The sequence below is a fragment of the Microcebus murinus genome, chromosome 10 (assembly GCF_040939455.1).
Source record: "Microcebus murinus isolate Inina chromosome 10, M.murinus_Inina_mat1.0, whole genome shotgun sequence".
Classification (NCBI taxonomy): Eukaryota; Metazoa; Chordata; class Mammalia; order Primates; family Cheirogaleidae; genus Microcebus; species Microcebus murinus.
The window spans coordinates 78,813,647-78,832,312 of record NC_134113.1 but is presented as its reverse complement, the minus strand read 5'-3'; the positions used below and the strand labels follow the sequence as shown (position 1 = coordinate 78,832,312).

At 35.9% G+C, this 18,666-nt stretch overlaps 1 protein-coding gene across 5 annotated transcripts in view; it reads right to left on the bottom strand.

Annotated features, from left to right (window-relative positions):
- Positions 1-18,666, bottom strand: part of DNAI7 (dynein axonemal intermediate chain 7) — a 58,249-nt gene that overhangs the window by 31,492 nt on the left and 8,091 nt on the right. For 4 of the 5 annotated variants that reach the window (XM_076007567.1, XM_076007562.1, XM_076007566.1 and 1 more), the window contains 7 exons: positions 18,144-18,228; positions 16,808-16,899; positions 14,016-14,117; positions 12,172-12,309; positions 5,221-5,367; positions 2,530-2,633; positions 72-384 (listed from right to left, as the gene is read on the bottom strand). In XM_076007567.1, coding sequence (XP_075863682.1) covers positions 72-384; positions 2,530-2,633; positions 5,221-5,367; positions 12,172-12,309; positions 14,016-14,117; positions 16,808-16,899; positions 18,144-18,228 — 981 coding nt within the window. The remainder of the gene's footprint in view (positions 1-71; positions 385-2,529; positions 2,634-5,220; positions 5,368-12,171; positions 12,310-14,015; positions 14,118-16,807; positions 16,900-18,143; positions 18,229-18,666) is intronic. The other variant, XM_076007565.1, reaches the window with a different exon arrangement.

Genomic DNA, 18,666 nt, shown 5'->3' with positions numbered 1-18,666 from the left:
TTTCAAGGGAATCTAATAACACGTGATGCATGAAGAAAAAAATTAAAATTACATATTTAAATGTGTCCTACCATTTGTACTTCAATATCACCTTGTTCCTCAACTTTTATTTCTTCCTCATCAATTAACTTAGACCCACTTTCTTGTGGTTCAGACTCTTTACGGTCCTCTTTGCTGACCGCATTTTCTAAATTCTTAACTTCATCTTGGAAAATTTCAGTTACTGAGGTGGTATATTCTTCATTTGGTGGTGTTAGAACAGTTTGCAAAGGAGAAACATGATCATAGTGAGTATGTAGGAGTCGTACAGCAATGTTACTTGTTGCTAATATCCTTGGAATTTCAAATCCAACTTCTGTTTTAGAGAATCTGATACTTCTGTACCTGTTAATGATTAATTTTAACAAAAAAGATGGGAGCTTAGGAAATTCCAGATCTGTTTCAAATTTATATCTAAGCAGTCTCTACTTTAATTTCACTGGGGTTTTGAGTCCTGACCATATGTATGCAATCTTTGCAGCATACAGACCCAGTTGTTGACACTAACGTTCTCAAAACACTGTCTTGGGATCCCTAACTCCACTCTTTTCCTCCATCTCTGGCAGCTCCTTCAGTCTCCTCTGTATGGCCTTCTTCCTAACCATCTCCTAAATGCTGATGTTACTCATTGCTCCATCCTAAACCCTCCTCTCTTCTCCCTCTACACACACACTCGGAATATTATTATTTCTGTGGACTCAATTATTATACTATTTATTTTTAACATGAGTCTTATTTTTCCTGGAGTGGGGTAGGGGGAAGAGGCATCTCTAGCCGGGCGTGGTGGCTCACGCCTGTAATCCTAGCTCTCTGGGAGGCCGAGGCGGGCGGATTACTCGAGGTCAGGAGTTCAAAACCAGCCTGAGCAAGAGCAAGACCTCGTCTCTACTATAAATAGAAAGAAATTAATTGGCCAACTGATATATATATAAAAAATTAACCGGGCATGGTGGCACATGCCTGTAGTTCCAGCTACTCGGGAGGCTGAGGCAGTAGGATCGCTTGAGCCCAGGAGTTTGAGGTTGCTGTGAGCTAAGCTGACGCCACGGCACTCACTCTAGTCTGGGTAACAAAGTGAGACTCTGTCTCAAAAAAAAAAAAAAAAAAAAAAAAAAAAAAAAAAAAAAAAGAGGCATCTCCAAATGGACATTAAGAGGTCCAAAAGTGCCTTTCCATATGTGTGAGCATATGTAATTTTTTGATGTTCAGAAGAATCTATGACTCCCCAAAAGTTAAGAACCATTGATCTATATGTTGATGACTACCTGAAATAAACTCTACCTCAATGCCTTCAGCCAACTGCACTTTGATATCTCATAAGTACTTCAAACTTAACAAGTCCAGCACTGAACTCATCCTTACAACCCCCATCCACCATCACCATCAAAATATAATTTGTTCTGCGTCCACTATTCCTTATCTTACTAAAAGATACCACTGCAATTCTCTTCTTAAACCTGGGTAAAGAGTAGAGCTATTATTTTACTTCTATCTTTGAAAACTACTCTGATTAAGTTCCTTTACTCTTTTCTGTATATATCTTACAATGAAAATTGTCTCTAATTAGATAAAACCAAAGAGTATTTTGTAGCAAATGGAAGGAATTTAAAAAATATTTTATTCCTTTTACTAAATTTCAAAAATAAAGTCCAATTTTATTCAGTGTCATATGAGTAGTTTTTTCAGAGCTGGGACCAGAACTTAGGCCTTCTAATTTTTATTCTGGTAATTTCCCCCAAAAACTCATTGCCCTACTAATGCAATCAATTTGAAATGTTTAAGATCAAGCAGCAACCAAATGATTATGAATTTGTTGTTATCACTATCATTCCTCAGAAAGATGTTTCTTTGTTGAAAACAATTGGGGAAACATCACTTAAATGTCTAAAAAATAACAAAGTATATTATTTTTAACAGTTCACAAAGATAAATGTATATATTTTTTAAGGTCCAGATTGCTATGTAGAAAGCACCTATCACTTCTACTTTTTTGAGAGGAAGTGGGATTAAGTGAGTGAAGAGAAGGGGGAAGACCTTATATTTATTGCATGTATATTTATCTTTTTGTTTCTGTTCTTCTTTAGATATGGGGTCTTGCTATGTTGCCCAGCCTGGTCTCAAACTCCTGGTGGCAAGCAATCCTTCTGCCTTGGCTTCCCAAAGTGTTGGGATTACAGGCATGAGCCACCAGGCTTGGCATGCATATATGTTTGTACTACATCATGCTATAACTTCTACATACACTGTTTAATCATCAATCCTATCCTATTAAATAGTATAATCATTTTTTCTGATGATATACTGAAGCTCACCAAGGCTAAGTAACTTGCCTAAAGTAAACAGTAGATCTATGATTCAATCCCCTAGTTGGCTGACTTCCTAACATGGGTTTTTCCAAGTATATCATGCTACTATGCAGCAGGCACCTGCCTGGCAATCATGACTTTAATGTCTTTCCACCTACAGAGATAGTGTCACCCACAGGGGTACCTTGGATTCTTCTTGAGGTTTGCCCATACATACAGAGTAACATTTTCATCTCGAATGATTTTTTCCATATTTCCACTGTCCAGATCTGCTAAAGTACTAGCTTGCTGTAAGAGAAAAAGAAACCATTATAACGGGCCAGAGGCTTCAGAAATTATACAACTTTGATAAGTTATTTCTTCACTTATGTGTTGGATTTCCTTTATTATTTACTTAAAAGAGTAATGTGGGTAAAAATAAAGCTCAATCAAAATGAGAAAGAATTGTTTTTAAAAATCCTTTAAAGCATGCAAATGTATTTACCTAATTAAATATGCCTCTCCTTTTTTGCTCTGTTTCTCTTTTTAAATTTTTTTTTAATAGTTTTGTTGCTTTGAGAAATACAGGTAGCACCTGTGGATTACTAGAATATTACCTTTTTCAATCTTAACATCAGAATCATGACTTTCCATTTTAACTACACACATGCTTCTTTACCTGTATTTTGTTGAAATGTAGACTGTTCTACTGCACAAGTTAGCCTATCTGTGAACATATTAAGTTTAGAAAACAAAATATTCTGTTTATGGAATCCAGATAAGTCATTTGTTTTACTAGTCCAATACCTGATATCCAATATTAAACATATAATTTAAGGATGTTCTTAATTTTTTTAAATAAAAAAATTAGTTTGATGCCTATTGCTCAGCTTTCATAAAGGGTTTAAGTAATTTAATATGTGTTTGGTTGTTATAATGTAAAAACTTAAAAGTGTTGGGTATTGTATTGATTGCTAACTTTTTTAAAAAAGTGATTATCTCCCCACACGTTTTGTTTTCTGTGACTTCAACTTTTTGAAATGTTCAGGATAGTTGTCCTATAGAACCTTGTTCCACATTGTAAATTTATGTGATTGTTTCCTCATGGTATTGTTTAACTTGCTCCTCTATCCCGTTTATTTTTTGTACACTGTAAGGTCTAGGGGTTTAGATTCAGATTAACCATTTTTAGCAAGAATGCATCATAGGTTATGTTGTGCTCTTGATACTGCATCTCATCAAGAGGAATATGATGTCCTACTATTAATGAAGAAGACTTGATCATTTGGTTAAAGTGTTGACTACCACATCTTCCCATGGTAAAGTACATTTTCCCCAATCAATAAGTAATATATGGTCAAATACTTTAGCACTATGAGAACAACATGTTCCTCAACAAGTTTTTACCTAATCATTTAGGTAGCCACTTAGGATCCTTATCTGAATCAATTACTACCTTGGGCATTGAAAATGGTGATTTTCTAATTGATTATTCCTTTCACATTAGTTAGATAGTATTCTTCTATAAAGAAGTATTCTTCCTCATCCCACTTTTCCCCTTTCTTTTAAAAGTATCACTATAGACTCATGGCTTTTTAATTTATTCAATGTGCTACAAAATTATTATAATCATTATTCTTTCTGATATTCAAATTATTCCAAATTTGGTCTCCACCTCTAAACTAGTCTCTGTTCCTTTGATATGATCCATTAGTCTCTGAGCATATACTTGCTTTCTATCAAAATAAAATAATCCAGCCTTATCTTTCACTTTTCCTGCCCAGACCTGGAACCACCATTTACCCTAATTAGTCTTGCTTCCTCTTTATGAAATAAAAAGAAACCTAGTTCATACCGATTTTCCATTTCAAATTTAACATTACAGTACTTTTTTTCTAATTTCCTTTTATAGATTATATCTCTTTTCTCTTAAAATAAAAATCTTGGTTACTAATAATACATTTCCTTTGTCCTACAATAAACAAAAAATAGTTGTGCAAAGTTACAACATGAATATCACTGCTAACAATAAACTTAGTGATGTTAAACTTTCTTTGCAATACTTTTTGTACTTAGAACATATTCTACATCTTTGTATAAAAGATGGTGTTTTAGACCAAAAGACACCAAAGTAACCAAAAGATAGCCAAAAACAATGTATGAGTGTAGATTGTTCTCTGATTTAAAAAACAAAATGAAAACAGCTATAAAAGATATTCAGGGAAAATTTGAGTATGAACTGAATATTAGAAGATATTACAGATTATTAATTTTCTTAGGTATAATGATTTTGTGGTTGTTGGACCTTAGTGCTGAGATATTTGGGGATGAAGTACCATAATATCTACAATTTTCAAATAGTACCAGGGAAAGTAAGGATAGAGATAAAGCAAATATTATAAAATATTTTAAAATTATTGATTTTTGTCTATCAATTATACCTCAATAAATCTAAAAAAATTACTGAATCTAGGTAGAGGGCATATGGGGATTCATGGTACTATTCTTCCAACATCATGTTTGAATATAGTATTTTCAAAATAGAAAAATAGATTGTAATTACCAATAGTTATAATCTTATACCAATTGATTTATCTACAGAGAATATCTAATATATAATGTTTTATAAACTTATTTTCATAATGAACTTAGTAAACTTTGTGAAGTGTAAAAAAAACTAGACTTTAGCTATATTGATAACATTTTATTTCTTTAAAAATAAAATATTAACAGTTAAATCTAGGTAAATATACACACTTTAAATTATTCTACTGACTTTTCCATAATCTCTGGATTTTTAAAAAAAAAAACCCTAATACTGGATTATTGTATTAGGTAGCATAAAATGTTAACTCTTATAAAAGTTAATAGTATTTAAGCAAAACATCACACTTACTCTGAGAAGTATTTCTGTGGCTACATTAAATTTAAGATGGAGGAGTTCTTGCAGTTGTAGAATTGATTCTTGGTACTGTATTATATTTTTATTTTGCAAATCACATAGTGGAGTTTCCAATAAAATTAACTTCAATTTCCTAATTAACTATAAAGTAACAGAATAACAGAGTATTTACATTAATCCTCTGACAAATAATCAAAGGAGAAGTGAAAAAGGGGATATTCTACCAAATTTGAATTCAGGAACATATCTTATCTCCGGTAAAACATAGAAATCCTTTTCTATATTTATTCTGTAATTTAAGATCACAGAGAAATAAATATTTCCCCCTAAAATTCCCTTATTTAGTATTTTTAACTATGTGTAACAGTTTGATTAGCAAGTCGACAGATGAGTCACAACTTGTCATTGTCTAAGACTATGAATTGTAAACTTAAATAAAATCATAAGCTACTCACCTCCCACTAGCCAACTGAATGGACCTTTTCTTGGACCCCAGAAAAACATTAAAACTGAATTCTTGGCCATTAAGGGAAAGGAAGTTGTATTAATACATGCCTTGTTATACCCCCTCCTCCTTTTGGAGTTTAGATACAACAACTGATCAGCATTAATGTTAAAATAGAGATCATAAGACTGACAAAATAGACTCTTTATGACAACAAAATACTGAATTATTAACAGGACCTAAGGCCATGCGGAGCAAATGTTAAATCACCTGAAAGCCATCGATTTGCTTTATAGAACACTTGAGTAGGTATATTATGGCTTGTCTCTGGTTAACAGACTTCTCTATGTTAACTTAAAATAAGCCTTTGACAAAGCTTCATCTCTTTAAGCAATTATAAATCAAAGAATCTTTAAACCCACTTATAATCTGTAAGCCCCCTCCCTTTTGAGATGTCCAGCCTTTTCAGGCCAAACCAATTCACACTTTTCATGTGTTGATGTTTGATTTTACCTGTGACTCCTGTCTCCTTAAAATGTATAAAACCAACCTGTAACCCAACTGCCTTGGGACCACTTGCTCAAGACTTCTTGGGTATGGATCCCTGGGCCTTGGAAACAAATATTCCATTCAGAATAAACCCCTCCACCCATTCATCCATTCATCCCTTCAGGCAGGGTCTCGCTTTGTTGCCTGAGCTAAAGTGCAGTGGCATCCTCATAGCTCACTGCAACCTCAAACTCCTGGGCTCAAACAATCCTCCCACCTCAGCCTCCTGAGTAGTTAGGACTACAGTATGAGCCACAACACCTGGCTAATTTTTGTGTTTTTTTGTAGAGATGGGGTCTTGTTATTGCCCAGGCTGGTCTTGAACTTCTGGCTTCAAGCAATCCTTCGACTTGGCCTCCAGAAGTGCTGGTACCATGTTTCCCCGAAAATAAGACAGGGTCTTATATTTATTTTTCCTCAAGAGGACACCCTAGCACAATGGGGCAGATGAGAAGGGCTGCTCATCTTCTTTACTACTCAGTGACGAAATGCATGGGTTGTGCAGATATGCTGCGTAGCCACACTCATCACTAGGTCTTATTTTCGGGGTAGGACTTATATTGCGCAAATGCTTAGAAATCCTGCTAGGGCTTATTTTATGGGTAGATCTTATTTTGGGGGAAACATGGTATTACAGGTGTGAGCCACTGCACTTAGGCCCTCTTTATTTTACAGAATTTGGGTTTTTTTCCCCTTTAACAGAATAATAGGAATAACAACAACAGTATGTTAACAAGGAGGAGGAGAAAAACTATCAATATTTACTTAATGCTTACTATGTACCAAGAGCTATTCCAAATGCTCTATATGTTTTGATCCATTTAATCCTCACATAACTCTATGAGGTAGATACCGTTATTGTGCCTATTTTATGGATGAGGAAACTGAGCACTGGATGATCGAGGAAAAACTAGTAAGTAGCAAAATTTAATTTTTAATATTGACATGGAAAATACATAGAAAACTTCTAAATTAAGAGAATAAACACAGTAGCATAGGACTCAACCAAGAATGCTGGGCTTCTATCCTAGCCACTTCTTACTAGCAGTGTGGAGTTGGGCAAGTTACTTAACGCCTCTGTGCCTCAACTTCCTCATTTGAAAAATTGGGTTAATGGTGCCTCCTATTTCAGTGTTATTATGAGAACTCAGGAAGTTAATATTTCCAAAGCTCGGCATAGATTGGGTGCTATATAAGAGTTTCAAAATTCAGAATTTGGTGTTCACTATCACGTCATTTCCTTCTATTATTGCTATGCAACTCTGGCTACTCCTTTTGCGGCTTTTTGCTTTAGGTTGCTGTTACTGGGATCACTCTCCTCTTCTGTCTCCTGTTTTGTTTTACTTATCCTTTTCCCATCTTCCCTGTTATTTATTACTTCTACTCTGTACTCCATGTTCCATGTTCTTGTAACAGGAAGATGTCCCTTCAACTCATAACTGGTGAATTTCTAGTGCTACTTCCCACTGCCTTCCTGCTAATTGCAGAGTATCAGATTCCAGAACTGGCATCAGAAGTCCTGAGAATATGTGTCCAAGGCAGCTGGGTTATAGTTTGATTTTATACATTCATGGAAACAGGAATTACATGTAAAACCATAAATCAATACATGGAAGGTATACACTGGTTTGGCCTGAAAAGCAGGGCATCTGTGGCGGTTAGCAGGTTAGAGGTGAGTTCAAACATTCTTCGATTTGTAATTGTTGTAACTGGTTAAAGAAATGAGGCTTTGTCTGAAGGCTTGGAATATTTTAAATTAAGGAAGTCTGTTACTCAGAGATACGCCTCAAGGAATCTGTTAATTGATGGGCTGCAGGTGTGGTTTAACCTTTGTCTTGCATGGCTGTAGGTCCTGTTAATAATCGATTTAATATTTTATTATTACAAAGAGTAACTCCAGGCCGGGCGCTGTGGCTCACGCCTGTAATCCTAGCTCTTGGGAGGCCGAGGCGGGCGGATTGCTCAAGGTCAGGAGTTCAATACCAGCCTGAGCAAGAGCGAGACCCCATCTCTACTATAAATAGAAAGAAATTAATTGGCCAACTGATATATACATAAAAAATTAGCCGGGCATGGTGGCGCATGCCTGTAGTCCCAGCTACTCGGGAGGCTGAGGCAGAAGGATCACTCAAGCCCAGGAGTTTGAGGTTGCTGTGAGCTAGGCTGACGCCATGGCACTCACTCTAGCCTGGGCAACAAAGTGAGACTCTGTCTCAAAAAAAAAAAAAAAAAAAGAAAAAAAAGAAAAAAAGAGTAACTCCAAAAGGGAGGAGGCATAAGGAGGTACATCTGACCTCCCTTCTCCTCATGGCCACCAACTCAGTTTTAAGGATTTTCTGGGGTCTCCATGGCCAAGAAGGGGTCGATTCAGTCAGCTGGGGGCTTAGGATTTTATTTTAGTTCACAGGCATCTTCCCTGGGCGAGAGGACATACAGTGGCAAGAACATTGTATGAATCCATTGACATTTAAATACCTCAGAGTGTATGGAAGACTCTTTGGGGCCTTTGGAAAGTCAGAGCAAGGTCCAACTGATAAGGGAAACCCCCATCTATTACTTGGCGCATCAGGCACCAGAGACCCTCACTTCTCATGGATGGAAGACCCACATCAGCATAATACTAACCTGTTTGCTGGCCCATCAACTAGTCTATTGTCTGGCATCAGCATAACACTAAATCTACTGCCTGGCACATCAACTAACCTACACCTGGTACCCCACTCCAACTTAATAAAAATGGGAAAAATCGGGTAGATAGTGCTCAGAATTTGGCGGTGAGGCCCCTCTGAGCCCACTGGTGAATAAACTTTGATTCAGGTCCACCTGCTGTAAAACTTGCTGTAACACAACTAAGGTCTCATAGGGGACTGTAGGCAAGTCACAATCTATGTTTCTTCAAATGTAAAATGAATCTTATAACATTGTGGTCCAGATAAAATCAGAGAATGCATGGTATGAACTTACGAGTCTGGAGTTACTGTGTCTTATAGCAACATGGGGCAGTATACTACAGCAACAGTGACAAGAAGCATAAAAATATTGTGAATGGGAGCAAAAAAAGCATTAAGGGATAATAACAGGAATAAGAGGAGTGAATTCCTTCTAGTTTCTATTACTGTGTAGTTGTGTTTAAGTATAGAAATCTAAAGAAATCTCTGCCCCTTACTCCTGGCACAGAGCTTCTAAAACCCTAAGAATAGCGGTGATAAGAGCCTATGTTGCTATTCATAATAAGCCTTTTTTTAACCATACCTGAGTTTTTGCTAATAAGGTCGTTCTTGATGGGCCCCTAGGTAGCTTCAGGATGGCAGCTGATTGCTAGAGGGATCAACCATGTGATTACAGGCTGGGACTTTCAGCCCCACTCCCTAGCCTGCAGGGAGTGGCGAGTGACTAGACATAGAGCTAATCATCAATGCCCAGTGATTTAATCAATCATTACTACACGTTTCCCCGAAAATAAGACAGGGTCTTATATTTATTTTTCCTCAAGAAGACACCCTACGTCTTATTTTCAGGCATGTGTTTTTTTTAAGTACGGTACAATAATCTACAATTTTTTTTTTTTTTTTTTTTTTGAGACAGAGTCTCGCTCTGTTGCCCAGGTTAGAGTGCCGTGGCATTAGCCTAGCATACAGCAACCTCCAACTCCTGGGCTCAAGTGATCCTCCTGTCTCAGCCTCCCGAGTAGCTGGGACTACAGGCATGCACCACCATGCCCAGCTAATTTTTTCTATATATTTTTAGTTGGCCAATTAATTTCTTTCTATTTTTAGTGGAGATGGGGTCTCGCTCTTGCTCAGGCTGGTCTGGAACTCCTGACTTCAAGCGATCCTCCCGCCTTGGCCTACCAGCGTGGTAGGATTAAAGGCATGAGCCACCACACCCAGCCAACAATCTACATTTATTGAAATATAGTTAAGTCGTCTTCTTCTGGAACATCATCCTAACTATCCAAACCCCAAATTCCATCCTGAATTTCTTGCGACTATTTCCTTTAGAACCATTGGCCAGGACCTGGCAGCAGGAGCCGACCTTGTTGGTGGGGCTGCCCGCACCTTTCAGGTCACCTCTGGGATAGTAGCTGTCACAATGGGGCAGATGAGAAAGGCTACTCGTCTTCTTTACCACACTGCTAGGAAATAAATGCCTTGGTTGTGCAGATACACTGTGTAGCCACGCCCATCACTAGGTCTTATTTTCAGGATAGGGCTTATATTGTGCAAATGCTTAGAAATCCTGCTAGGGCTTATTTTATGGGTAGGTCTTATTTTGGGGGAAACACGGTATGCAATGAGGTTTCCAGGAAACCCCTAAATGATGGGGTTCAGAGACGTGGGCCAATGAACACATGGAAATACTGGGAAGATGGTGTGTCCACAGAGGGCATGGAAGTTCCATGCCCCTTCCTACAAACCCTCACCCTATGTATTTCTTCATCTAGCTGTTCATTTGTATTCTTTGTAACAAACCAGTAGATATAAACAAATGTTTCCCTGAATTTGTGAGCCATTATAGCAAATTACCTAACCTGAAGGGGGTAGTGGAGACTCCTGATTTATAGCTGCTTGGTTAGAAGTACAGGTGACAACCTGGGACTTGTGATTGGAAGGGGACAGGCAGTCTTGCAGTACTGAGCCCTTAAGCTGTGGGATCTACACTAACTCCAGTAGTTAATATTAAATATCAGTACTGAATTGTAAGACACCCACTTGCTATATGACGAGTTAGAGAATTGGTGTGGGAAAACCCCACACGCATTTGGTATCAGAAGTGTTGTAAGCATAAAAAAAGTTGTTCTTTTTACTTAAAATGTTTTGGACTTCCTGAATCTGAGGGTTCATATCTCATCAATTCTGGAAAATCATTACTCATTATCTCTTTGAATATTGTCTTTTTTCCATTCTTCTATATCTCCTTCTGATACTCCTTTTCCATATATTTTTAGACCATCTTGCTGTATCAAACATGTCTGCTAATCACTCTTTCATATTTTCTAACTCTTTTTGCTATATTCTGGTAAATTCTTCTAATCCAACTTCTGATTCACTCATGATTAAGAATTCTCAGTGGAGACATCTTTGTTTCCCCTTCACTAAGCTAGAGATGAGCCAATCACATCTTATTATCTCCTCTTGTATAGTGGATTTTTTCCCTATTAACACATTTTGAGGCTCCCAGACATACATGGTCTCTGATCCAACTTGCCAGCTTGCACATACCCTAGGCTCTGTCTCTTGATGGCCCTTTAAACCACTGCTAAACCACTAGGAGTTAGCATATTATCTCTGGAAAGCCACTGGCTTTGAGACTTTCTCACTTTCTGGATTGTTTTATGGCCTCTAAGGTTTTCCTTTAGTTTTTCATGAACTAGGCAACGGATTTAAGTCATTAAATATTTTTTCCCAGTATTCTTAAGTGCATTGTAAAGTGGAAGCTTCTCAGGCTACCCTAACAATCCTATTTGCAGCAGAAGTTAGAATAGTCTTACTCATCTTTGTACTCCCAGTGCCTAAAAGAGTGTATGCCTGGCACCTAGTAAGCATTAAAAGTCATGGTCGCTGAATTACTGAACAGTGGATAATTTCAGCTGAGAATAAAACACCCGCTTTCCCCATCCCCACGAGTTATCTACATAAATGCATGCAACTTGATTTTTTTTTCAGCTTGAATTACAGAAAGATTACTTCACATTTATGTGTTATGTTGACCTTATCTAAGGTGGCAAAAGATTTCTAGGAGTTGTAAAAGGAAACAAAATGAAAAGATTAGCAAATACCTCTCTCCATAGCCAAGAGTTGTAAAAGGAAACAAAATGAAAAGATTAGCAAATACCTCTCTCTATAGCCAAGAGTTCAGAAGCTCATAATACATTAATTTATTTTCATTTTTGGAGTCAATATCAGACTATTTGTAATAAACAATTTAAAGGATAATACTTAAATACTTACATTTAGTACTAGTTTACTCTTCTTAACCACTTCCTCAAAACTCTCATTTGTTTCCTCTTTCCATAGGCTAATGAAAGTATTCATTTCTTGGGCTATGGAAGGATCAGGACTCCCATCACATTGAATGTAATGTTTCCACTGTGGGATAAAATTGTTTAAAGGTTCAGAAGGATGAAGACTGAACCAAAGATTAAATTACTTTTCTGAAATATAAATTCTCATAACCCAGTATCACCCAAATAAAGGAATGAGGCAAAAATCTCAATCAATGGAGGTTTATTAAGCCGAGATTTTGAGGATGCACTGGGGAAAACACCAATCACAGACAAACTGTGGCTGTTTTTTCTTAAGGAGAGGTTGAAACTTTCAGCATTTTAAAGGCATACGAAGAGAAGGATACAGACGGGGTGGAGGGCTGGATGAGGTAGTGGCTACATTCTTGTGAAGCCCAAGAAATCTACATTTTATGTATAAAAAGGGAGTGAAGGAAGTATCAATTATGTAAATGTCCCTGGATAGATCGAAGAATGTGTGATTCTATGTTGTCTCCAGATCTATTGCTTGTAAAGTAAACTTATAATTCACTACTAGTGTGGAAGAAGATAGTTTTTAGTTTTAGGTACAATTTGCATGTCCTTGCTTATGGGAGGTTAGCAAGAAATCTCCTTAATGAATGATCTATGGGGCCAGTTAGTTCTTCACAGATGCCTGAGGCTATGATTTTCTTTTTACATCAGTTTTCCCAATTTAGACAAAAACATATAATAGCTTTAGGTGGTAACTTAAGATAGGTCTAAAATAACCAAATTCTTCTTCATCCACATAATTTCTAATCCTCAATATTCAGATAAACAGAAATACATTTACGTTCATATTTTATTTTTAAGATATTATTTGAGTGGTTTTGTTTTGCTGTTTTCCTCTTTAATCACAGGGCTTATTTGCAAAAGCCAACATTTGGTATAATTTCTACTTCCCAAGTTATTACTAATTGCTAGCTGCCACTAGCAGCCAGTATATTGAGTCCTTCAATTCATTTTGTAGTCCATGCAAATTTTACATTTGCAATCATATTGTACTGTACTTAACATTTTTCACTTAAAATTATACCATAATCTTTTGCCACATTATAACAAATTTTTCATTTTTCTCTTGATACTCATCTATATTATTTCCAAAGTTATGCTGCTTTGAGCAAAACTAGATTGCCTGAAGCACAAAGCTTTTACATTTTTTTCTTTGTTTTTGTTTTGTTCTGTCACTCAGGCTCTGTAACCCAGGCTGGAGTGAAGTGGTGCAATCATAGCTCACTGCAAACTCAAACTCCTAGGTTCAAGCAACCCTGCCTCACCCTCCCAAGCAAATGGGACTACAGGTGCAAGCCACCACACCCAGTGAACTTTTAAATGTTTTTGTAGAGACGGGGTTCTCACTGTGTTGTTCAGGCTGGTCTCAAACTCCTGGCTTCAAGCAATCCTCCTGCCTCCAAGCAATCCTCCTGCCTCCAACTCTCAAAGCTCTGGGATTACAGGTGTGAGTTACTATTCCCAGCTACATCGTAATATAGGATAATTTCCTCAGTATAGATTCCCAACAATTGAATCAGAGTCAAAGTATATAAACATTTCAAGGATATTATTACTGACAAATAGCTTTCTACAAAGTTATATCAATTTACTTTGTCATAAGCAATGAATCTGTCAGATGAGAAGGTTTGGAGTTTTTTTTTTTAATAAATAAATTTAAAGTTTCTTGAGATCAAAATAGATGTTGGACCACAATTCTCTTTTGTGGTGACAAAGTATATTAGCTTAAAAAAAGAGAGAGAAAGAAATCAGTCTTACCTGAGAAAGCAATCTAGTCTCTCGTTTCAATTTCTCTGCTTCAGGAAAACAACCCTCTAATAAATAAAGTTCTTCAAGTTCTTCATTTCTCCTTTCTAGATCCTGTTGCATGGGGATAGATATGTTGATTTGCTCTTTAATTTTAGCTTTATGTTTCCCAAGTGGCATCTAACATTTGCTTGGTTAAATATATAACTGTAGTTTTAAAATGAGTTAAAATTAGTTTGACTATAACTGATATTTTCAAAAGGTTTCAACTAAAATAATGACTTGCAAAGTATGATCTACATAATCTTGGTGGGTCCTCAAAACTCTTTTGGGATCTGTGAGGTCAAATCTATTTTCATAAAGATACTTAGACATTATTTGTCATTTTTGCAGTGTACGTATTTGTACCGAGAGTACAAGATGGTGTATAACTGCTGGTGCCTTAGCACAAATCAAGGCAGTAGACCCAAACTACACTAGTTCCAAGGGAGAGATAAGGGGAAAGAGCCAGTTTTACAGATGAATGACCTGATGAAAAGGTGAAAATTATTCATTTTATTAAATCTCAACCCTAAGTACATGTCTTAACATTAAGGGAAGTATGATAAAACGGGAAGAATGCATGAAACATTTCTGCTGCATATCAAAGCACAATACTGTCTTGATAAAAAATACTTGTGCAATTATTTGAATATTTTGGCAGAATTTCTCTCAATAATGAGTGTATTAAGCCTGTCACTTCAAACATACAACTCAAAATATTTGTTGACAATGAAAAATTCAAGCTTTCAAGCAAAAAGTCAAATTTTAGAAAACTTGTATCTATCTATCACTGTTTCCCAATCCTTAAAAACTTGTTTTGATTGAAGATACTAATGCAAGTGATGCTTGGCACTGAATAATAAAATACATCAACATTTGAAAGCAAATAATTCAGTGAACCAAATTTTTTCAAGGAAACAATGCATGATCTAGCAGAATCATGCATGGAAACAAGATCTATTCAAAGCATGTTGACAGAGCAATATGTTTTAAGTTAATTGATATGGTTTCACATTCTACATTAAGAAACTACCACTTGTTGAGTTTTGGTATAATATCAAAGAAAAATATCCACAATTATCTGAAAGGCTTTTAAAATATTCCTCCTTTTTCCAACTGCATACCTGTGCGAGGCCAGATTTTCTTCATATACTTCATTCAAAACAACACATTCCAACAGCTAGAATACTGAAGTAGATATGAGAATCCAGCTGTCTTTTGTTAAGTCAGATATTAAAGATATTTTTAAAATATAAACAATGCCATTTATTTCCCTGATTTCAAAAAAAGTATTTACTAAAGTTTATTTCATCAATGTTTAATGTCTATTAACAGGTGTTTTTTTGACTGGGCGTGGTGGCTCATGCCTATAATCCTAGCTCTCTGGGAGGCCAAGCTGGGCGGGATTGTTTGAGCTCAGGAGTTAGAAACCAACCTGAGCAAGAGCGAGACCCCATCTCTACTATAAATAGAAAGAAATTAATTGGCCAACTAATATATATAGAAAAAATTAGCCAGGCATGGTGGTGCATGCCTGTAGTCCCAGCTACTTGGGAGGCTGAAGCAGCAGGATTGCTTGAGCCCAGGAGTTTGAGGTTGCTGTGAGCTAGGCTGAGGCCATGGCACTCACTCTAGCCTGGGCAACAAAGCGAGACTCTGTCTCAAAAAAAAAAAAAAAACAGGTGTTTTTAAATTTATCAGTTTTAATTTCTAATATGATATACAGTTTTTATAGGACAGACACTAGCCCTGGATCTACATGGTAAATATTGACAGATGTAACATATGTAAAGCTCCACATAAACAAAAGCTCCTTGGAGTCTTCAATTTTTAATCATTTAATCAAGTTTTGTCCTGAAACCAAAACATTTTCTTTTTTTTTCTTTTGCTAACTTAGACATTTAGTTGAAGGCTAGAATTTTTGAGTTCTGATTTCTCTTTCTGTATTTTTTTAAGTTGTAGGCAAATCAAAAGTACTAACTCTGAGTTTCTGATTTATTACACTTTAACCCATCTTTCTTCACCTATGGTTGGTTCAACTGAGTTTTAGAAAACTAAATCTTGATCTCAGATGCTTTAGTTACTTTTTTTTTTGAGACGAGAGTCTCACCGTGTCACTCGGGCTAGAGTGCCATGGCATCAGCCTAGCTCACAGCAACCTCAAACTCCTGGGCTCAACCAATCCTCCTGCCTCAGTTTCCCGAGTAGCTGGGACTACAGGCATGCACCACCACACCCATCTAATTTTTTCTGTTGTTTTTTTTTTTAAATAGATACAGGGTCTCTCTCTTGCTCAGGCTGATCTCAAACTCCTAAGCTCAAGCTATCCACCTGCCTCAGCCTCCCAGAGTGCTAGAATTACAGTTGTGAGCTACCGCAACATTTCAGAATAACTGATGTAGAAGATTCTGGTGAAAAGAGATGTATAACTAAAACAGAAGACGTAGAATTTGAATATTTTGAATTACATTTTATGGTCTCTGTGGAATGTCTATAAAACATATTCATGCATGCTTAATAATTACAAGCATAGGCTCTGAAGCAAGACTGTTTAGGTCTAAGTCCTGGCCCTGCCACTTATCAGCTGCTTAATTTCCCGATTTCCTTTATAATGAAATCATGAGTAATAATGTCACTTACTTTATGGTAGGATTAAGTTCATTTAGGCTTAAGTATTACTGGTAGCTACGGGCTGAGGACATTAAATGGCAACAAATCTGATAGCCAGTTTGTCTCCATTAAGAATATTATTGTTTATTTACCTTTTTTTCAAGTTGACGCCATTTTTCTTGCTCAATTCGCTGCATTTCAAGTCTTTCCAGTTCTTCTTTCTCATATTTCAAACGGGCTTCCTCTAAAGAACCAAAAAAATTTTTTTCGGTGATTAGATCACTATATTTTCATGCCCTTAAAATTACTCCAAATATTTTCAAGATGTAGTGGTGATGTAATATTTTATAGAAGTCACAATCTTTATTGGGTGGTAGAAATGAGAAAATTATTAGCTTTCCTTTCTTCAAAAAAGTAACACAACTCAAAGTTTCTGTACAAAAAAGTAGGTCCATAATGATATTTCTCTTCTACAAAAAGTTTATAGTAATCCAATAATGATTTTAGCCAATAAAATATGATAGATCTATGATGGGCAATTAAGGGAGGTAAAGTCTTCAGAAGACTTTCATAACTTTGTGTGACATCTACATCATCAGAAGTAATTAATCTTCTCTTGCTCTATTAAAAACAAAATACAAAATATATATTGAAGAATAAGAGCTTTACCCAACATAATAATGCATTCCCCATGATATAGATCCTGATATTATATTCTTATCAGGAGTCACCTAAAAAGGATTTATAAGATTACACACAGAAAATCAACATGGAACCTTAGGATAGTCTTTTAAAAACCTGATTCTGAGTCTACAGATGTTCTTAATGCCAAAACCTACAAACACTTGGAATATTCAGATTTTTTAAATCACTTTTTGGTATTTTAATTAACCAACACTTTTATCTATGTTAAAATATAATTGATATTTTATAAATGAAATTGGAAATTTTAATTTGGCAAATAAAATATTAAATGGTAAGAATTTAGGCTGCCGTATTTCTTGCTAGAGAATATTTCTCATACCTAATGAATTTGAGTTTCAGAATTCCTATTGCACAATTAGCACCAATGCCTCTAATCTGATCAGTAAATATAAACACTTTATGATGGGGTTGCAAGAACTAGCAAATAAAAACACAGGATGCTCAGTTGAATATGAATTTCAGATAAAAAATGAACCTGTTTTTTAAATATGTCCCAAATACTGCATGGGGAAAATTATCCCAAATTAGCCACTGATTATCTGAAATTCAAATTTAATGGGCTCCTGTATTTTATCTGGCAACCCTACTTCAAGATATATCTGAAAGTGATTGATATGTACTAACAGATCTTTCTGGGTACTCTCTAAATGGTAGGTATTTACTATAAAACAGATTAAATTTTAAAATTAAAGAGTTTTGGAAAAATATTGACTGGATTACAGAAATACCAACCTATTGTTAGTATTATCTGTATATGAAATAGTATCATTGTTTATTTTGTACCTTCCTCTCTCAGTCTTCTCTCCTCTTCCTCTTGTAGCTGCTTCAATCGCTCAGCTTTGGTGATTTTCTTTTTCTTATTACCAGCCTTAACAAAAGCCACAATATAAAAAAGACAATTAACATGCACCAAAATTGTTTAAAAACACATCTCCTCAAATAGTAATTATGAAAACCATTTTTGCTTTCATGAAAACTAGTCTTTCATGTATTCAATCAACAAATAAGACTTCCTGTTAGTGCAAAGCTAACAGTGCTTTGAAAGACAAAATCTAGAAATAAGAAAAATAAGCATATAAATTATTCAAAGGCAAGGGTGACAGTAACAAGTATATGCACTTTAAATAATTTGTTCATTCCCAGTTTCCACGTCTTTAAAATGGTGTTAAAGAAAGCCTAATCTTGTAGGAATAAAGCAATATGTAAAAGCAGTTTGAAAACTGCACATAAAAATGAAAATAATTTTTATGATTAACAGGTATACAGACAGTTATTTTGCAGGTTTGGAGGAAGGAAAGATTACTTT